A 19,539-nucleotide genomic window follows, 5' to 3' on the forward strand; every position below is an offset into this window, starting at 1 on the left:
TTATATCAAGCTCTTCATGGTTACTTTCTGTGTCAAGTAGTATTTCTTGCTTACTACAGTATAAGGTTAGTAGGCAATATTTGCTCATAAATTAGCTATGTCATGTATTATACCTCAGTTCAGCAATACTAATCTATGAAGCTTTACCTTTTATACCAAAGAATGTAAAAGATATAATGAAAAAACAGATCCTAAAATATATCCAGAACAACTGAATATTAAATACAATTTAATAAAAATGAAATCTGAATTTACATTCTTGGTCATTTCTGAGAATTGTACCATGCTAGACCAAAATCCTATTTTTAGGATATAAGCTGGATCACTCTATAGAAAAACAAATGATCTTTGTATGATCTGTATTTAAATTAGACTTTCTATGAAACAATTTTTTAGACTTTAAAAAAGAGCGCCAAAAATGCACACTCGAGTAATTAATATTAAGTTTCAAAAATTAATTCAGTATTTAATGATCACAGATTCCAACTGGTTGAATAATTTTATTTTTGTAAGCCATTAAGTACCTGGGCTCCTGTAGCAATTTCATCAGCGGCTTCATTCATTACACCCAATGTCTGAAATGCGAAGACACACAGCTCACGTTCACAAACTGTAGGCTAAAAAAAATACACACAAATAAAATTAAAAAGGAATTTATAAACATAAAATAATATCAGCATTTAATATACAGTAAAATAGATTACAATGTAAGAATAAACAATTGTAAACTGCATAAGAAGATGGACCTAAAGCTACAATCAGAGGTTCACATCCTACTACTTACTCACTAAGCATGCTAGTCAGCCTGTATATATTTCTTTTTTAAAACAAATTAAAAGAAAATATTTTGAGGTGCTGTAGGTTGTTGTAGATACTACAGAAAATAAAAACTGACCAAAAAATATCCTTTCCCTTAACATTGACTCTGGAAGAAGTCATACTGGCTTGAAGAACTTTTATTGCTTTGAATGTTTTATTACTAAATTTGTAAAAAAAAAAAAAAAAAACTTCCAAAAAATCTGGAAAGACCTTATGAATTGAGTCTAGACAGTAAGTGAGTGTGGAGTGTACAGTCTCTCAGTGTGCCTAGGAAGCATTACAGAAGAGGAACAGGTTTTTAAAAGTATCCCAAAAATCAAAGCCAAAACAAATAGATCCACCAGACACTGAACAAATATATTCTGCTATCGCTCTGCAAGCAGTTGCTGCAGTAACTAAACTGACATACTTAAAAACTGCTGGACAACAATCACAGCCACAGTGAAGGAGTTAAAGTATATATTAAAAACTGCTATTCAGAACATGGAACACACTGCCTCACTGACATCGAACCCAATAACTGATACAATGTAGTTTTTGATTGTAAGTTTTCAGGTTTGTGCATCCATTGGATTCTCCTATGTATGGGGCCTATTGTTATGTTATAAATTTGTTTAGTATGTGGTTTACTTTGGAAGATGCAACATAAAACATATTTCAAAGACAAACAGAGCTAATTTTAACTTGACTGAAAATATTGAATGTTGCTTATGGGACACAACATACCAGAAAAACAAATATGATTGATATACATTTTCTTCAAAAGCTCAAGATGCATGTTTTTCTTCAAAAAGTATGCAACAAAGGGAAAATCCAAAACATTTCTCAAATATCGAAATACAAACAAAATTCAACTTAGTACAACTTTTACTACTCTTCCAAGCAAACATTCATAACATTATTGTATGCTATACTTATTATTACCTTTTATACCTTATAAAATTAAAGAATACCAACATTCCCATCTAGGCCACATGAGATCAAGGTACAAAATTACTCTGGCTGTGATACCAGTCAATTACTGGCATATCCATGGGTCAACAGACAAGCTCCAAAATACATAAGTATCATCCTTTGGTATGTGCAGGGAAACCCCAAAACCCCTTGAGAAAGTCCAGACAGACATTGTGAAAATGTTCAAATTCCACACAAATCAGGCAGAGAATAAAATCTAGGTACAGTACCTGGAATAGCAAGGCAGAAGCACCAAACACTGCACCCACATATCATGTGTACATTCATTACTTTTTTATTCTGCTTTTCAGCAAATAAACATTCAAAATTCACCTCTCAGTAACAGTATGGTGAAATATCCAGGATGTATTCCTGCCTTGCAATGAATGAATCCTTATTCAACATTTATTCCACACAAAAAAGGTTATTAATGGCTAAATATTTTAACACTATCTGATTTAATCTAACACATATGCTTTTCTTAGAAATCAGAATATGCAAAATGGTTAATAACCTTGGAATAAAATGCACATTATCATTTTTTTCATAGAACAGCTGCCACATAACTATGTATAAGCTGTAAACTTAAACACATTTAATTTCACACTTCAGCTAATAGAATGCAATACAGGCCATGTAACTGGCACTTATGAAATATCAAAATGTGCTGTCTTTACACTTCATATCCCAATATGTAGTTTTTCAATATTATTAAACAAATATATATTTAAAAATATAAAGCTTAACAGTTTTCACTGTGTAACATAAATGGCAAAAAATAAGATTAAATGCTACGACCTAAAAGCTTTGAATTGCTCACATAGTAAATTCTATCCATTGTTACTGGTAAGGTATAATAGGCTGGCAGTTACCATACAGTATATGAAAGCAAACTTCTTGTTTGTGCCAGAAAAGGGATATGATTTATAAAATGACTCTTTTAAAAATGTGAGTAATTCATTAAAAGGAAAATATAACCTAAACATCTTCACAAGTTAGATATGTATATATATGTTTAATTCTTCAAATTATGATGAAATGAAAGCATTGTTGCTATCTCAAGAAAATGATTTATTAAAACACAGGCTACTTTTGCACTCTCAGTAGTGGATGTGTTTATAACACAGCAAGATTTTAGAAAGGCTGTCAACAATGATCGATTGGTGAACTCTTAAGGGATTACACTATCCAAAAATGGTATTTTGTTATGTTACTTACCCTATGTAGCTTGTATTAATGACTGAAAAATATTTTAACATTTTGCTTTCATGCAGAATGGTGGTAAACAAGCTTATATTATAACACAAGCTAACAGTAACCAACACTATACAAGAAATGATGCGAAAAATATACATGGAAAAAAAAGGTCATGTCATTTATGTCACATAATGCACATGTCAGTTGTCTAGACATACTGTATATACTCAAAACCTGCAAAACACATACATTTTTTGGTAAAATATTGTAAAATAGATACTTATGAAAAAATTGGTGCACATCATAAACAGGAAATGTAAGTCACATGTAATGAAGTATTTGAATTGAGGCGAGGACTTTAACAATGAAGAAAAAAAAAAGGTTCTTGCCATTACAATAACAATATACTGTACAATATTGTACAAATAATGCTTTTTGCAAAACTGAAAATTACATTATTTTTTAGTAACCTAAACTTTTTTTTTTAAACCTCTTGACAGTTTTCCACTTACCATTATACCTTTTTAGGTTATTCACAAGACTTCCTTAAATTTCAATATAAACTGGAAAAATGAGTGTATGTTCTAAAACCTTTCACTGATGGCGTATATGGAACATGGTAAAAGAGAACACCCCGACGGCATCAAAACATGAAATTGAGATTCAGGTAAGAGCATTATTGCACATATACAAGGTGATACAACGTGGCTTACTCAATACACAGAGTGTCACGGTTACAGCATACTCACATTAAAATCAGAGGTAACCCCCTGTATAAAATACAGGCATGCAAACAGTCATACAGATGACAAATGCCTACCTGGGGTATGAAAGTCTATGCCTTTTTGACGAGGAGGTACATCTAGTAGAAAGAGGTTCATTGCCACTGGCTAAGAATAGGAGACATTCTGTGCAATCCAGTTCTATATACGCTTGATTGAGGAGATGTCCAGTAACAACCTCTAGAACACACTGAACTGAACAGGCAGAATGTGGGAAGGAACTCTCTTACTGGAAAAACACATCTCCCATTTCACCAAAGGGATCAGGACTGTCTAGAGATGTCCCTGACACAGGTAGCACTGGTCAAAGTTACCCCACAAACTCCAGATGCAAAAAAGCACTGCAGGTGATAGTGGCTCACAGTGCTCTGCGTTAGGGACAAACAAAGGCTGATGCAAAGATAGGAATTTCCCATCAATAGATGCTCCTTGCAATAAATTTCAGGAAGCAAACACAGTCAGGATTTAACATTGGCACCTGTAGGGCTACATCTGTTAAGTAAAGATCAACCACACATGAACACAACAATACAAGAAGGAATCATGACCTTAACTAGAAAAAAAATGAATTTCAATACAAATATAAAACACAAGAGATAATCAGGTTACCAACATTTTCTTCAAGCATATAATTGTAAGATCAGATACTTTCTCCAATTCTGCACTGCTGTAGGAAGTTTCGGTAGGCTACCCGATTAGCTAAAGCAAACTCACGGCTGCTAATGATGGAAAGGTTTACATACGCACCCCTGGAAACTGTCTTCCTGTCCCAATTTAGCCAATGTTCATATGTCAAATATTACAAAATTAAAAAACTTAAAAAATAACTGTTTTTTGTAATATCTAATAAACATATCCAGCTCTCTCTAACAATATAACAGAGCTTCCATTGCCTAAGATACATTTTCAGACTTTTTATTTTTATTTTTTAGTGTAGCATAACAATCAAAATGTGACTCCAGATTACAATACCTTCAAGCAAGTACTGACTACCAAGCACAGTAAGGTCAATACATCACTCTTCCTTAATGGCTTTATATTGCTCTTCCTATCTAATGCTTCATTTATTTGCATTATATCCCAATGATAAAATTGTAAAATAAACAGATCGACAATCACTAACTTGTTATTAATGTATGAAGCCTGGCAGAAAACACCAATACTACTACTGTATCATCTTTTTCTCTGATAAACAAATTCATGTTTACTATCCTCTGCTTTGGAAGCATAGTATATCATCTGTGTCATTGCAAAGAAATGCTATCTAAAGAAATTATCTACAAGAACATTTTTAATCTATCTTTTAAATGAATCTAAACAAACACAAACCAGGTGCTGGGATAATTACTACATGGATTCTATATAATATGTGAATTCCTTTACTATACCAATGCAAACAAAGGTTGCCCTAGTTACATTCCTGCCATCTCTGTGGAAGTAGACACACCTACTGGGTACTCTAATGTAATCTACATTAGTGTGTGTGTATACTACCCACACAAGCCACTGCGGTCCTCATAATGCTCTCTTTTATTTAAACAGTCATATAAGTTCAACAAAAGCTGAAAGAAAGACAGGTTTACTCACCTGTAAAAAAATTCTTTCAGCTTGATTTAACTATGCACCAACTTTACCACAAACCTGTCCCACTCACAATCAGTTTTGCCAATTGGAAAGTCATCTAAAACAAAGGAGTAATATATAACAAGCGGACAAGACTATATAATAGAAAGCACGGGGTATACAATGCAAAAAAGAATTCTAAGTACAAGATCATGTTCACCATCTTGTTAGATGACTCAAGTCAAGTCAAGTCAAGTTGGGGAGCATGCACTGGTACAGTGTGTTGCCGCACCCACTACATGACGAAACAACATGGGATCCCAGTTTGCAACCCCACAGTCCCACCCCCCGGAAATGACCTTCTATCTGCCGCAGCCAGGTGTTACGTGGGCGACCCCTTGGCCTGGTCCAGCCACTTGGGTCCCCAACAATGAGGATCTTACGAGCCGGATCACCCTCGGGGAAACATGCCACATGGCCGTAGTGCCGTAACTGACGCTCCCTCACAATGTAGGTAATGTGCCTCATTTGGGACTCTGTTAGCAACCAATGGTATGCAAGGATTCTCCGAAGTGACACAGTACAGAAGGAGTCCAGTCTTTGTCTCAGGTCACTGGATAGCATCCATGTCTCGCAACCATGTAGGAAGACAGGAAGCACCATGACTCTAAAGACTTAGACCTTCATCCTTTAGCAGAGATATTGGGAGCGCCACACACCCCTTACCAGTGACCTCATGAACCCCATACTCTTCCTGTGAAGTCAGAAGACGGATGGGGAGAGTCACCAGTGACATGAATGTCACTGCCGAGGTAAGTAAACCTCTCGACAAAGTTGCCACTCTCTCCGCAGACACACACTGCTGATGGCTGTGCCTAAGAGGTCATTATTAAAGGCATGGATCTTGGTTTTTATTCATAACACTCGCAAGCCCATATGCTCAGACTCCTCGCTCAGGCAAGTCAAGATCAGTGAATCTTTCTTCACCAACAGATGCCCCACAGCCACTGGACCCCACGACCTTCCCCAACATCCAGTCCATGCAAGCATTGAACAGAGTAGGAGCAAGAACACACCCCTGACGAACCCCGAAAAATGCAGAGGTTCTGCCTCCACTCTGCACAGAACTCACAGTATCGGTGTACAGGCCAGCCATGATATCCAGCACCCTTGAGGGGAGAATCACATGGAGAAGCAACGGGAAGGAAATAAAGTTTCAGAGAAAAATTACAGAGCTATCTTATGAGGCTGCACTCGGGTACTAATCTGGATCCTGAGTTGGTTTGTCGTGTGGTGAGTACGGCAATGCGCTGTATCAGCGCGTGCTCCTAACCTTATGAGGGAAGAGAAAAAGGAGTAAAGAACTGTTGACAGTTGCTAGAGTTCTGCAGGAGTTGGCGAAAGTCCTGCCAAAAACAGTCTTAACAAGGAATTTCACCATTAGATGCCAAGAACTAATAAAGGCTATGTGAGCTGCTGAAAACCCTCAAGAAGTTCTTTTGCAAGGGCTTCTTATCAAATGAAAAAGTTGCAGGAATGGTGCACCATACATGAAACTACAATTCCTAGTCTGAAGCCAAGTCAACCTGAAAAGCATAAAGTGTAGAGGACTAGTGAGGGCGGAAATAGGAACATGTGGGGTGTGCATAGCAGCAAGTACCCACAGTATACAAAGCAGGTCACTGATGGAGTGGTACCTATTCACAGTTTGTATATGTGTACAGAGCATTAATTAATGTTTAGAACTGAATGCTGCTCTCAATTATTCTGCTTGAAATAGCAGAATGTTTGTAGCAATAGGGTGAAAATCAATATTATCAGAAGAGGTGGATTTTGTGAAGAATGTCGGATGAAAGAAAGGACCCACAAAACAGGAGACCATCAAGTACATGTTCTGCCTGGGCAAGAGTTTGCTTTTGTTTTGGTTTCTTTTGGCAGAGCTAAACCAGTGAAGAAGCCAGTGGTTGTTTTTGTTTATAGACCACAATGAACCAGAGCATAAACTGAGGCCTGCATTTTTTTTTATTGTTAACACATTTTGGGTATATATTTCAAGGATGGTTAATAAACATAAACAGTACTGTGAGTTTTTGTTTCTTTTAGCATTACAATGCTTTGATGTTTGGTTATGATGTATATTTTTTCCAATTCAGTACAAATGGTGGTGGTTACAGCAATAAAGTAAAGTTTATTGGTTGTGTAATCTGTACTGTATATGAATATTATTAAGACCATATTTCACAAAATCTGCAATTCATTCATGAGAACATGAAGTGATGTTTGCAGTTATGATACCCAAACTACAAAACTATACAACAAATCTGTCACAAAAACAACAAACAGCTATAATTCTGTCAAGTCTAATTATTTTATGTTTAACAGAAAATGCTGGGCTTCAAAATTTCAAAGCATACTTGATGATTGTACCCTTCAACCAAACAAACTATAGTGATTATTCAATACGTTGGTAAATTTCATTTTCTTATATTTGAAGTATAGAATACTGTGGATATCTATAGAGCTGTCTGAGGTTTCATTAGATCACAATTATAATTACAATTGGACACAACCTAGACTTCGACATTAAGAACCTGTAAAGCTCAAAATGAAAAGCATTCAATTAAATTTTTCATACCACATTATATGGGGAGGCAGACCATTTAATTGCTTATCCTTCTACAGAGCCACATTGTTTCAATTTTGATTTGTGAAATTAATGTATCCAAAATGAAGTTGGACCCTGCATTAAAGAAGGGAATGCCTAGATAAAGGGAGTGAGTGTACATTCCACAAGACACCAATGCTCACCATAATCCCAGTGTACTGCAGTGCAGCCTGGTGGCTTTGACAATGGACCATAAATCACAATATTGTTATTCACTTTGTACCATTTCTGTACTGAGACAAAGTCTACCCACCATACAATTTCCAAACATCTTTTTCCTAACCACATTTAGCCTTTACTGTTGTTTCTGCAACTCTAATTGATGAGTATGTTCTTCTCAATTCCTCATCTCATAAACAGTGAGAGAGAGGTTGGGAGCATGCACTGATACAGCACGGTGCCAACCCACCACATGACGACCCACCTCAGGATCCCAGATTAGGACCCAAGTGCAGTTGTGCAACAGGTGACACCTGAGGACCACACTAGTTTGAATGGAATGGAATAGAACAGTGAAAGTTTTTTTTCAGGGGCTTCAATGTCAATTCTACCACTAACCCCCAAGTTTTCCCTGCAAGTTGGAGGACCTGCTTGCAAGGCTGGATACAGGCTAACATAATACCCAGGACAGACCAATTGCAGGTTAAGGCCCTTGCTCAAGGGCCCAACAGAGTAGAGTCACTTCTAGCATTTAATGAGACTTGAACTGGCAACCTTCCGATTGCTAGCACAGACCCCTAACCTCCCCTTCATCCCAAATAAATCTTTCACCTTTTACTAAAGATTTCTCATCTCATAAAAACCACCTTACATTCCTTTACTGCTTTTCCAAAAAAAAAAAAAATAATAATAAACATAAAACACTAATATACCACAAGTACAAAATTTAATTTTTTGTGCCTATTAATTATTATTCAGGGATACAGGAAGCTAGATCTCATCTCTACACCATCAGGGAAAGGGAAGAATCAACCAAGTACATACAGGTGGCTATTAAGCTAAAACAGTCAAATGATACAAATCAAAAAGCCTTCTGTTTCAAGCAAATCTCATTTTGCTTGACTTTTCACTACATTTATAATGGCTAACACGGTACAACACCCTAGTACTACAAGCAAATCTAATTAACTTGAGGTATAAAATGAAAATTCTTCTTTGAAGTCCCTTTCTTATACTGTATTTCATTTAAGGGTCCAGTGTTATCCAGCACACTTTACAGTATTAAGCACCTATTCTTTTTTATTTTTCATGTGGAAAAAATCAAATATACTTTAAATACAATCCTTACATTTTGCTGCTGTAAACTAGCTAGGTGGTGCATTGTTCCCTTCTTTCATGTCTGAAATTTTCTTTAAAATGCTGTCTCAGACTTGACTGTGACGCAACTTTTATCTTCATTTCTACATTTTGTTGTCAGAAAGTGCTTGTTATCACAAACCTCTACAGTGTTAATATCAACAAAGTTGAATACAAATTCCAGCTACTATTTGTTTTTTTTCCCTTCTAAAACTAATATCCAAAGGTCCATCTTTAGCTAAAGCATACATGAATGAAAAGTTAGATCAGCAGTCGGTCCTGTTTTTATACATGCTGCTTCATAAAATTAGCATGTTATGCTGTGTTGTATACAAAAGACAAAGTATGCCTGGTTTTGTTTATAGTGATTAGTCTGGAAAATGTACAAATATTTCTGGAGAGTAGTACAATAAATGCGATTTAAAAATTGACTTTTTTAAACAATTCAGGTATGAACAGTATAAAGAAATCATGAAACTATAAACAGTTCAAGCAAACTACTGAATAAACAGATTTTTTAGTGTCTGAGATGGGTTAACATTGCTCCCTCACAACTTGGGCTCATTTTCAACCTTACGTCTGAATTTTCAACAAGGGTTTCCTCTAGGTACTCTAGATTCTGCTTATTTTTTATAAAGACATAATAAGTCATTTGGTAATTCTGAATCAGGTGTGGGTATGGAGTGGTGTATGTGCTTAGTGTGAGAATGAATGTGCCCTGCAAGGACAGGTTTCCATCTCCAACTAGATCCTGGCCTTACACCCAGTTTTGCCAGGATTGCATCTGTCTGAAAAAGTAAAGGAGGTTAAAAAAATAAATGGATGGGTTTTAGTCACTTCCTAAAAGTGAAATAGAATTTCTAGACTGCAAACATATCAACTTACTCTTAGCATTGGTCCATTCTGGAACACATGGGGCTCATCACAAACAACGCAGTACTCATTGAGAATAGGGATTCTCTGCTCTGCATACTGAACAGTCTAAAAGAAAAATATTGGACAGTTAAGCTGGTATGGAAAATGATAGAATACAAAATATACAGAATTAACCCGTAGTCTTCCCTATTTAAAATAAAAATGAAATATACATGACTGCGAAATGTAGGCAGAAATACCTTCCATGATACTAACCCAAGAGAAGGAGTTGGACCTTTCCTGTATGGTTAGGCACAGGTGGACTAAAGACTTGTTTTTTTTTTTCCTTTCTGTTACTCTTCTTGTTTAACATTCCTTTGTTTTTGTGTTGACCCATGGCTTGACAATGCCTCTTTTCTCAAACAACAACTAGTCCTGCCCTTATCGATCCAAAAGCATCATAGATTTCAGGCAAATGTGGAATGATGTTCTAGACAGACACACTGTTGAGCAGGTTTACAGTAAACAGGACTATGGAATCATGCATGCTGCAGCTGCTTGTCTCCAAAGATCTAACACTGCTGGCCCAAAACAGTTGTTGAAACTCACATGCCAACTACATGTAATATCTAGGCCAGGGTACCGAAGTCACTGTGTTTATCCAACAAATAAACCTTAAAAGTGGAACAAGACAGACAATGTTCCCTTCTCTTTTTGGAAGTGCTTGAAAGCCACCTAGTACATATTTGATTTAAAGTTAATGCTCACACTTTGAAGTAGAGCATGCATTGTTAATGTGATTCAACAGTTAAAGTCTCTGCAATCCTCAATGTCAATGTTGTTTGAACAATTTGTCGAAACTATAATTTGAAGAGGAACTTGCCAATTCTAGGCAGTGTTGAGATTTTCACTATACAGTGGAACCTTTGGTCACGAACGTCTCGAACCACGTACAAATCGGGTTACGACCAAAAAGTTCGCCAAACATTTGCATTTGTTCACGACCACACACTCGGGTGACGAACAAGCCAGTTTCCCTTCCGGTTCGTATGCGCTGATGATTTCCGCATGTGTTCAGTCTCTAAATGTGCAGCGAGAGAGCGAGAGAGAGAGAGAGAGCGCGAGCAAGTGAGAGAGCGAGTGAGTGTATATATATTTACATACAGCTCGTACGGTCTGGAACAGATTAATTGTATTTACATACAATCCTATGGGGGAAATTACTTCAGGTCACGACCAAATCGGGTTACGACCAGAGTTTTGGAATGCATTACGGTCATGACCCGAGGTTCCACTGTATTCAATTCTAAGCCATAGAAGGCGAAAACCTTCCAACAAATGAATGTAATGATTGTGTTTGTCTGGGTGTACTCATCATGACACAGTAGCATTCAGCTGGATGGGAAATTGCTGCTTAACCTCTGTTGCATGTATGAGTGAGAGAGACAGCATTTCTGGTCTTCCATTATAATCCATGAGGACTGGATTGAAAATTCTTGGAGAGGTGCCCTTATGTTGGCAGCATGGTCAGTTAGTGCAGAAGCCATCCACTTTTGAACAGAACCATCTAAAAATCATATCCTGTCTATATGAGATTATCTGGATCTTCCTCAAAAGATGTTTTGGTTGACTTTAGTAAATCCTCTACTTCCATATATAAAACACATTATTCCATTCATACCTCAAGCATGAAGACATGAAACTTATATGTTTAAATACTGATAGATATAAACTGTATCATCAATAATTTACAAATACTCTAACAATTACCTGAACAAGAAAACCATGCTCACTTGCTGGAACTGACTTGGAGGTGTCATTTTGCTGCCCAAAGAATAAAAAGTATATTATTATTATTATTATTATTATTATTAACAGTTAGTTAAATCAAATATTTCACATTACATAGTACATTAGTTATTAAAAATATAGAGTAAACGCAACTTCATAGTTCCAATAACTAACTTTTTTTTTTTTTAAACTTTAAATGATATTAAAACCTACAACTAAAATCAAGTCTGCAAAAGATTTTCCTGGTTGTTGCCATACATGATAAAATGGCTTCCAGTCAGGCATTATTTTTGCCAGCTGCAACCAAATCATTGTTAAATCTTAGCTCCTACCAGAAGATCCAGATATTACCTTAACATAAAGATGTTTCATGCCTTTAGTACAGAAGCTTTCAACCCCACTCTGGCCTTTCTATCCAGTGCCCTAACTAGAAGCCAATCTCTGCTGTTCCCCAATTTTGCCCTTTAATCAGATGTAATAAATTAAATGCAAGCACTGGATACTGTGCAGCTTACTTACCGATTTCTGTATTTCAGTACACTTTTTTCTGTTTGTGCTCATTCAATGAGCTCTGTTATTTTTGATTAACAGCAAATGTGATCATAAAATATGCTTTTTGAATTTAAATTTCCAACCAAATGCAAAGAGTATGGCAACTAGTAGTACTAATTAGATTTTCACTACAGTTTTTACTTGCATGCTTAAACATATTTGTTAATATTCAGTGTACAGGACCATCTTCCATAAATATCTTTTTGCTCAGGTAAATTCTATATGTATAAATTTATATGAGAGCTAAAAAATGACTTTATCCTGGATAAATAAAAATGTATATAGACAGTTTGTGAGGTTAACTATTGCAATTCTTCTCTATACACATAACTTACATTAGTTTAAATTATCTGCAAAAATACAAGTTACCTGTCTTGTCAGAAACTATATGTTCCATTTTGCATAAAGGTTACTGTTCTTCTCAGCAACAATGTATGTGATATATGTGAAAGTAAATCTTTTCCACTACAAAAATTTACTGGCTAAACTTGTAAAACCTACTTAATTCCCAGCACAGAAGCTTATTTTTATTACATATTGTTCCACACCTGGCTGGTCAGTAGCAAAAATACAATTCTGAAGTGATATTTTATTTATTTAAATAAGCAGGATCCATACTTGAATGAATAATCAGCTATAATTAATTTGTGCCATACCGTGTATACATTTTCTTTAGAGGGACATAGATTTATAGAGACATTACTATTGTATGTAGATTGACATTCTTACTTGGCATCTGTCAACAAATATTTTCTCCTTACTTCTTTTTCACTCCAATAAAACTATCAAATTTGCAACTTATTCTTTTTACATGCATTTTTCTTGCATTATAGTAAAATAAAATACGACAATCTTACTGACTTTGTTTTAAATTATCTATTAAGAGAGATCTTAAAAACTGGTTAAAAATAACTTTAAAGATACTTACAACAGGCTGGTAGGATATAGAAGGTGTAAGGATGCCAATAAGCCCTGAGGTAAGAGAGAGTCGCCTGCCCTCAGAATCATGCTCCTTGAAGGGCTCAGCTTTCCCCACTTTGGTATTGCTCGAGTAGGACCGACTTAACAATTTATGATGCTTCAAGCCATCAAGCTCCTCTGTGCGTATAGTGCTAGAACAAGACCTGCTCAAGAGCTTGTGGGGCTTCAGGGTGCTATTGTTATTGTGCTCGCATCTAGGATCACCAGAACATGACCTGGATAACAGTTTATGGGGCTTTAAAGAGGCACAATCATCCTGCTTTACAGAAGGAGAACAGGTCCGGTTCAAGAGTTTATGGGATTTCAAAGCCAATGTCTGTTCAGCCCTTGGGTCACTGGATAAAGAACGTCCAAGTGGTTTATGAGACTTGTTCATGCACCCATCCTCTGTCTTGACTGCACTAGAACAAGTTCTCCGTAAGAGTTTGTGGGATTTTGTCATTCCATCTTGGTCAGGTTTAAGTTTTGTTTTGCTCTTTCCACTGCCAGGTGGGGGATAACTAGGAGATCTGGATCATAAAAAAATATGACGTTGTAAAAATATTTATATTTCATCACAAACTAAATTAATATAATACATTGCAACATATATTTTAAAATAAAAGTTTTTTTTTTTTTTTTTGAGGGACAGTAGTGGATACTGGATACTTAACATAGTCAAGTGCATGCTTCCTTACTCAAAAAATACAGCTTAATTCCGTATTCATAGCAGCTTTGCTAAAAGTTAGACAAAACCAGGTGTAATTACCTGCGCAATGTAGAAAAGATATGCAGGGGGGATTTGACCTTCTTCTCCGGAAGTTTTTTGCTATATGGGCAGACTAATTTTTCTTTACTCTGATTTTTCCATTGCTGAGTAACAAATGTTTGCATTATCCTTAAAAAAAAAAAAAAGAAAAAAAAATTTAATGCACTTTTGAAAATGTCTACAGTTGAAGAAGTCAAAATTTGAAGACACACACAGACAAAACTGGTGCATTCGATATACTATTCAGACAAAAATAGACACCATATTTCACCATACCCTAATATTCCCATCAATATTAAGCATCTGAAACTCAGGGATATTTTTTTAACACACTCCATTGTAACGGTGTCATCTTGCTTTGCACTGGCAGCACTAGAACTCGGGTCATTAGATGCTATACTGTATCCATGACAATATTACATGAGATGTGAGTTGTGATATTCCTTTTCTAGTAAAACTGTTATATACATTATTGTTACTCACTGACTGCAGCCCACATTTTTCTCTTTACCGGGAGTGTCAGGGGCCCTTTTCATCAGTCTGAATGACTGACTGCCATTGAGCAGTTTGTTTCTTGTGTGATGGACATTCTTGTATCCTAGTGATAAGACCAAGAATTGAAATCTCAGCAAAGCTGCTCTGTTTATGCTGATACATCTGGCTCCTGCTATGTTGCAATGGTAAAAGTCACTTAAATCTTCAAAAGGTACTGCGCAGAACAGACAAACTGGTATGAAAACTGCACCCCTGCAGACCACAAAACCCTGCAATGGGCAGTTAAAATAGCCCAGTTCATCATAGATGCCATGTTCATATCCATTCAAGAAATTTATAACAAAACATGTTTTAACAAAGCTGGACACCCAAGTAACAGAATGTATGGCTCTTCTCTATCTAGCAAGCAATATTATGGCAGTTCATGTCTGAAGCAAAAGACACATAAAATATGTTTACCGGCAGTTCATTAAATCAAATACTGTCATCTGCTTGACCTTTGACCAAGATTTACATTGTATTTACATTTATTTGCTTAAAAGAGGCTTCTGTCTAAAGCAACTTACAAAGGAGGTCAACAGAATCAAGTAACATCAGTCTAGGGACTGCTTAAGCATTTATACAATTCCAGTGCCAAGTAATATTACTAACCATTCTGGATCTCAAAACAAATAATAGCCAGACAATACAGGTAACTTATATATTATATAATATATAACTTATACAGTTATATCTCACATTTATTTTCTTTCTAAATTTAATACTCTTGGATATTTACATATATTTGTTTATTGACACTATTTTGAATTAACATATGCCACAGCAGACACAGATTATGATGTATTGTGAGCTGTTTTGTTGAAGCGTTTCATATTTCTAAAATACTTATTCTTTAAACAAAATGTGATATTAGATAAAGTGAACCAGGGTAAACATGACAATACATTTACTTAATAAATTTTAATAATAAAGTTATCTAGCACCTGAATTGCTCAAATGATAAAGTAACTGCCACCTTAGTTACTCACTCAAACCGCTGACCAAAGTTAACTGATAATTAGACACATCTGACTGAACACAGCCAGACCCGGCTGCAGTAAGCCCTGTTGAATTTAAACCTTACCATATACTGATCCTTATCATAATACTGTATTGTAGTAATCACAACAAGGTTTCAAAAAAAAAAAACCACTGTCTCAATCAACGAAAATTTCAGAAGAGAGAAAATAAAAGGTTGTTGAAACTTCTAGGTCAAGAAAGAGTTACAAACCCATTTCTCTGGCCCTGGGACTCCACCGCACCATATTGAAAAGGTCATTATGTACGAAAACAGAACATTTCAAATAATGGTGAATTTTCCCAGAAAAGGCTAGACGGCAAAATTACCCCGAGAGCACAGCAATGTCTCACTCAATAAGTCACAGATGATCCAATAAGAGTGTCAAAGGAACTGTGGGCCTCTCTAGCCTCAGGTGAGTTCAGAGTTTATTACTCCACAATAAGAAAAAGACTGAATAAAAATAGAATTTATGGGAGAGTGACAAACAGAAAACTCTGATATCCAAGAGTAATACAACTGTCTGTCATGAATTTGTAAACAGATGCCTGGATGATCATGAAGCCTTTAGAATAATGTTCTATGGACAGACAAGTAAAACTTTTTGAATGACACAGGTCCCACTATGTATGGTGCAAAGTTAAAACAGCTTTCAGCAGTAAGAACATCACAGCTATAATAAAACAAGTGGTAGTGTGATGGTGCGGAACACTTGTCATTACTGAGGGAGCCATGAATTCTGTACCTTACCAGAATATACAGTCATCTGTCCATTACCATAAGAACAATAACCTAAAATACAAAAGCATGCCTAAAATCTGACGGCTCAGAAAAAACAAAATTTAAGTTCTGAAGGGCCCTATTCAAAGTCCCAACTCAAACCCAATAAATACGCTGTGGCAGGATGTGAAAAATGCAAACTTGCCAATGCATCTGAACCAAAGCAGCTCTGCAAAGAAGACTGGACTAACATTTCTCAACAGGGGCGTGACTGATATAAACTTATTGGAAGCATTTTGTTAAGATTATTACTGCTAGAAGTGTTGCAACCAAGTATTGAAACTATGAGAGGGCAAATATTTTTTCACATTGGTAATAAGGGTATGGGATAACTTTGTTCCCTGAGTAAAGAAAGTCATAATTTAAAAACTGTACTGTGTACTCACTTAGTTTCCTTTTCTCTAATATTACATGTTGTTTAAAAGTCTGAGTCTATTCAATGTATAAATTTTGCAGAAACGGGATATTAGGAAGGGGGCAAATACTTTCCACTTAAGTGGAACAAAAGGATTGGAGGGACATTACTCAGGATGGATTCAAGCTGGATTAAAGTCATTACAGTCAATACACCAGCATTTCTTACCATCATGTACTGAACATTGCATTAGGACAGCATGCAAAATACTGTATGGTTTCTCTTTTACTTTTTATGAGGCGTAATGCTCATTTTAGTTCTTATCCAAACTCCATGAATATGAGTATTGTGACTGTTTAGTTCTTTAACAGCACTTCATCTCCTCTGAAAATTGGGGGGAGGGGCCATGTAGAAAACAGCATTAGTTGGTACATTATAAGTAAAGAAGACCCTACTTTCATATCAGCTTCAGGACAGAGTAATGATCACCACTATAAAAAATGCAGCATACCTTTCCTCCACATGCCCTGTCCAGCCTTAAAAGTACTGATCACTCTGAGCCAAGCAAGTAGTGCCACATCTTAGAGTTAAGGCTTCCAAGCAGTTGCCAATTATGAGATATTTACAAAGACAAATGCTGGCACTGAATACAGTCATATGAAAAAGTTTGGGAACCCCTCTCAGCCTGCATAATAACGTACTGTACTTTCAACAAAAAAAGATAACAGTGCTATGTCTTTCATTTCCTAGGAACATCTTAGTACTAGGGTGTTTTCTGAACAAAGATTTTTAGTGAAGCAGTATTTAGTTGTATGAAATTAAATCAAATGTGAAAAACTGGCTTGTAATTACCCTTGTAATTTTACTGATTTGAATGCATGTAACTGCTCAATGCTGATTACTTGCAAGACCAAATTGGTTGATGAGCTCGTTAAGCCTTGAACTTCATAGACAGATTTGTCCAATAATGAGAAAATTGAATTTAAGGTGGTCAATTGTAAGTTGTGCTTCCCTTTGATTCTCCTCTGAAGAGTGACAGCATGGGATCCTCAAAGCAACTCTCAAAAGATCTGAAAACAAAGATTGTTCAGTATCACGGTTTAGGGGAAGGCTACAAAAAGCTATCTCAGAGGTTTAAACTGTCAGTTTCAACTGTAATGAATGGAATCAGGAAATGGAAGGCCACAGGCACAGTTGCTGTTAAACCCAGCAGGTCTGGCAGGCCAAGAAAAATACAGGAGCGGCATATGCGCAGGATTGTGAGAATGGTTACAGACAACCCACAGATCACCTCCAAAGACCTGCAAGAACATCTTGCTGCAGATGGTGTATCTGTACATCGTCCTACAATTCAGCGCAATTTGCACAAAGAACATCTGTATGGCAGGGTGATGAGAAAGAAGCCCTTTCTGCACTCATGCAACAGAGTCGCTTGTTGTATGCAAATGCTCATTTAGGCAAGCCAGATTCATTTTGGAACAAAGTGCTTTGGACTGATGAGACAAAAATTGAGTTATTTGGTCATAACAAAAAGCGCTTTTCATGGCGGAAGAACAACACAGGATTCCAAGAAAAACATCTGCTACCTACTCTCAAATTTGGTGGAGGTTCCAACATGTTGTCGGACTGTGTGGCTAGTTCAGGGACTGGGGCCCTTGTTAAAGTCGAGGATCGGATGAATTCAACCCAATATCAACAAATTCTTCAGGATAATGTTCAAGCATCAGTCACAAAGTTGAAGTCACGCAGGGGTTGGATATTCCAACAAGACAATGACCCAAAACACAGTTCAAAAGGCATTAATGAAGAGGGAGAAGTACAATGTTCTGGACTGGCCGTCACAGTCCCCTAACGTGAATATCATTGAAAATCTATGTGATGATTTGAAGCAGGCTGTTCATGTTCGGCAGCCATCAAATTTAACTGAACTGGGGAATTTTTGTATGGAAGAATGGTCAAAAATACCTCCATCCAGAATCCAGACACTCATCAACAGCTATAGGTGGTGTCTAGAGGTTGTTATATTTACAAAAGGAGGCTCAACTAAGTATTGATGTAATATCTGTATTGGGGTGCCCAAATTTATGCACCTGTCTAATTTTGTTATGATGCATATTTTCTGTTAATCCAATAAACTTAATGTCACTGCTGAAATACTACTGTTTCCATAAGGCATATCATATATTAAAAGGAAGTTGCTACTTTGAAAGCTCAGCCAATATAAACAAAAATCCAAAGAATTAAGAGGGGTTCCCAACCTTTTTCATATGACTGTAATTAGCTAGACATTTCCTTAAAGTAAGTGAATGGGGGGGAAAAAACTGTTCTGAAAAACCTGTAGCTGAGAAATTAGAAAAAGGGCAGAACATACAGTACATACTGAATTGTGCATTAAGAACATATGCCACGGAAGGAGAAAGCAAGCCCACACCATATCAGAAAATTCAATTGAAATATGGCAATGGCCCACCTGTAAGTTGTTTGAGAGCTAAGCATTACAATGAATGAAAAGTTTATTCCAAGCCAATAAAAACAAAACACTCAAAAATAATATTTAAAAAAGGAATTGTTGGTTTTTACTCTAGGAAAACTAGGAAGAAAACTTATTTTCTTAATTAAACTGTCGGCTCATGTGTTTTATCAAGGTAA

General features: G+C 36.2%; 1 protein-coding gene across 1 annotated transcript in view; it reads right to left on the reverse strand.

Moving 5' to 3' along the window:
• parp8 (poly (ADP-ribose) polymerase family, member 8) overlaps positions 1 to 19,539 on the reverse strand; it is a 196,691-nt gene that overhangs the window by 45,134 nt on the left and 132,018 nt on the right. The window contains exons 11-15 of the mRNA XM_028805630.2: positions 14,204 to 14,332; positions 13,403 to 13,964; positions 11,902 to 11,955; positions 10,162 to 10,257; positions 525 to 617 (exon numbers count right to left, since the gene is read on the reverse strand). Of these exons, the coding sequence (XP_028661463.1) occupies positions 525 to 617; positions 10,162 to 10,257; positions 11,902 to 11,955; positions 13,403 to 13,964; positions 14,204 to 14,332 (934 nt within the window). The remainder of the gene's footprint in view (positions 1 to 524; positions 618 to 10,161; positions 10,258 to 11,901; positions 11,956 to 13,402; positions 13,965 to 14,203; positions 14,333 to 19,539) is intronic.

The sequence above is a fragment of the Erpetoichthys calabaricus genome, chromosome 7, assembly GCF_900747795.2.
Source record: "Erpetoichthys calabaricus chromosome 7, fErpCal1.3, whole genome shotgun sequence".
Taxonomy (NCBI): Eukaryota; Metazoa; Chordata; class Cladistia; order Polypteriformes; family Polypteridae; genus Erpetoichthys; species Erpetoichthys calabaricus.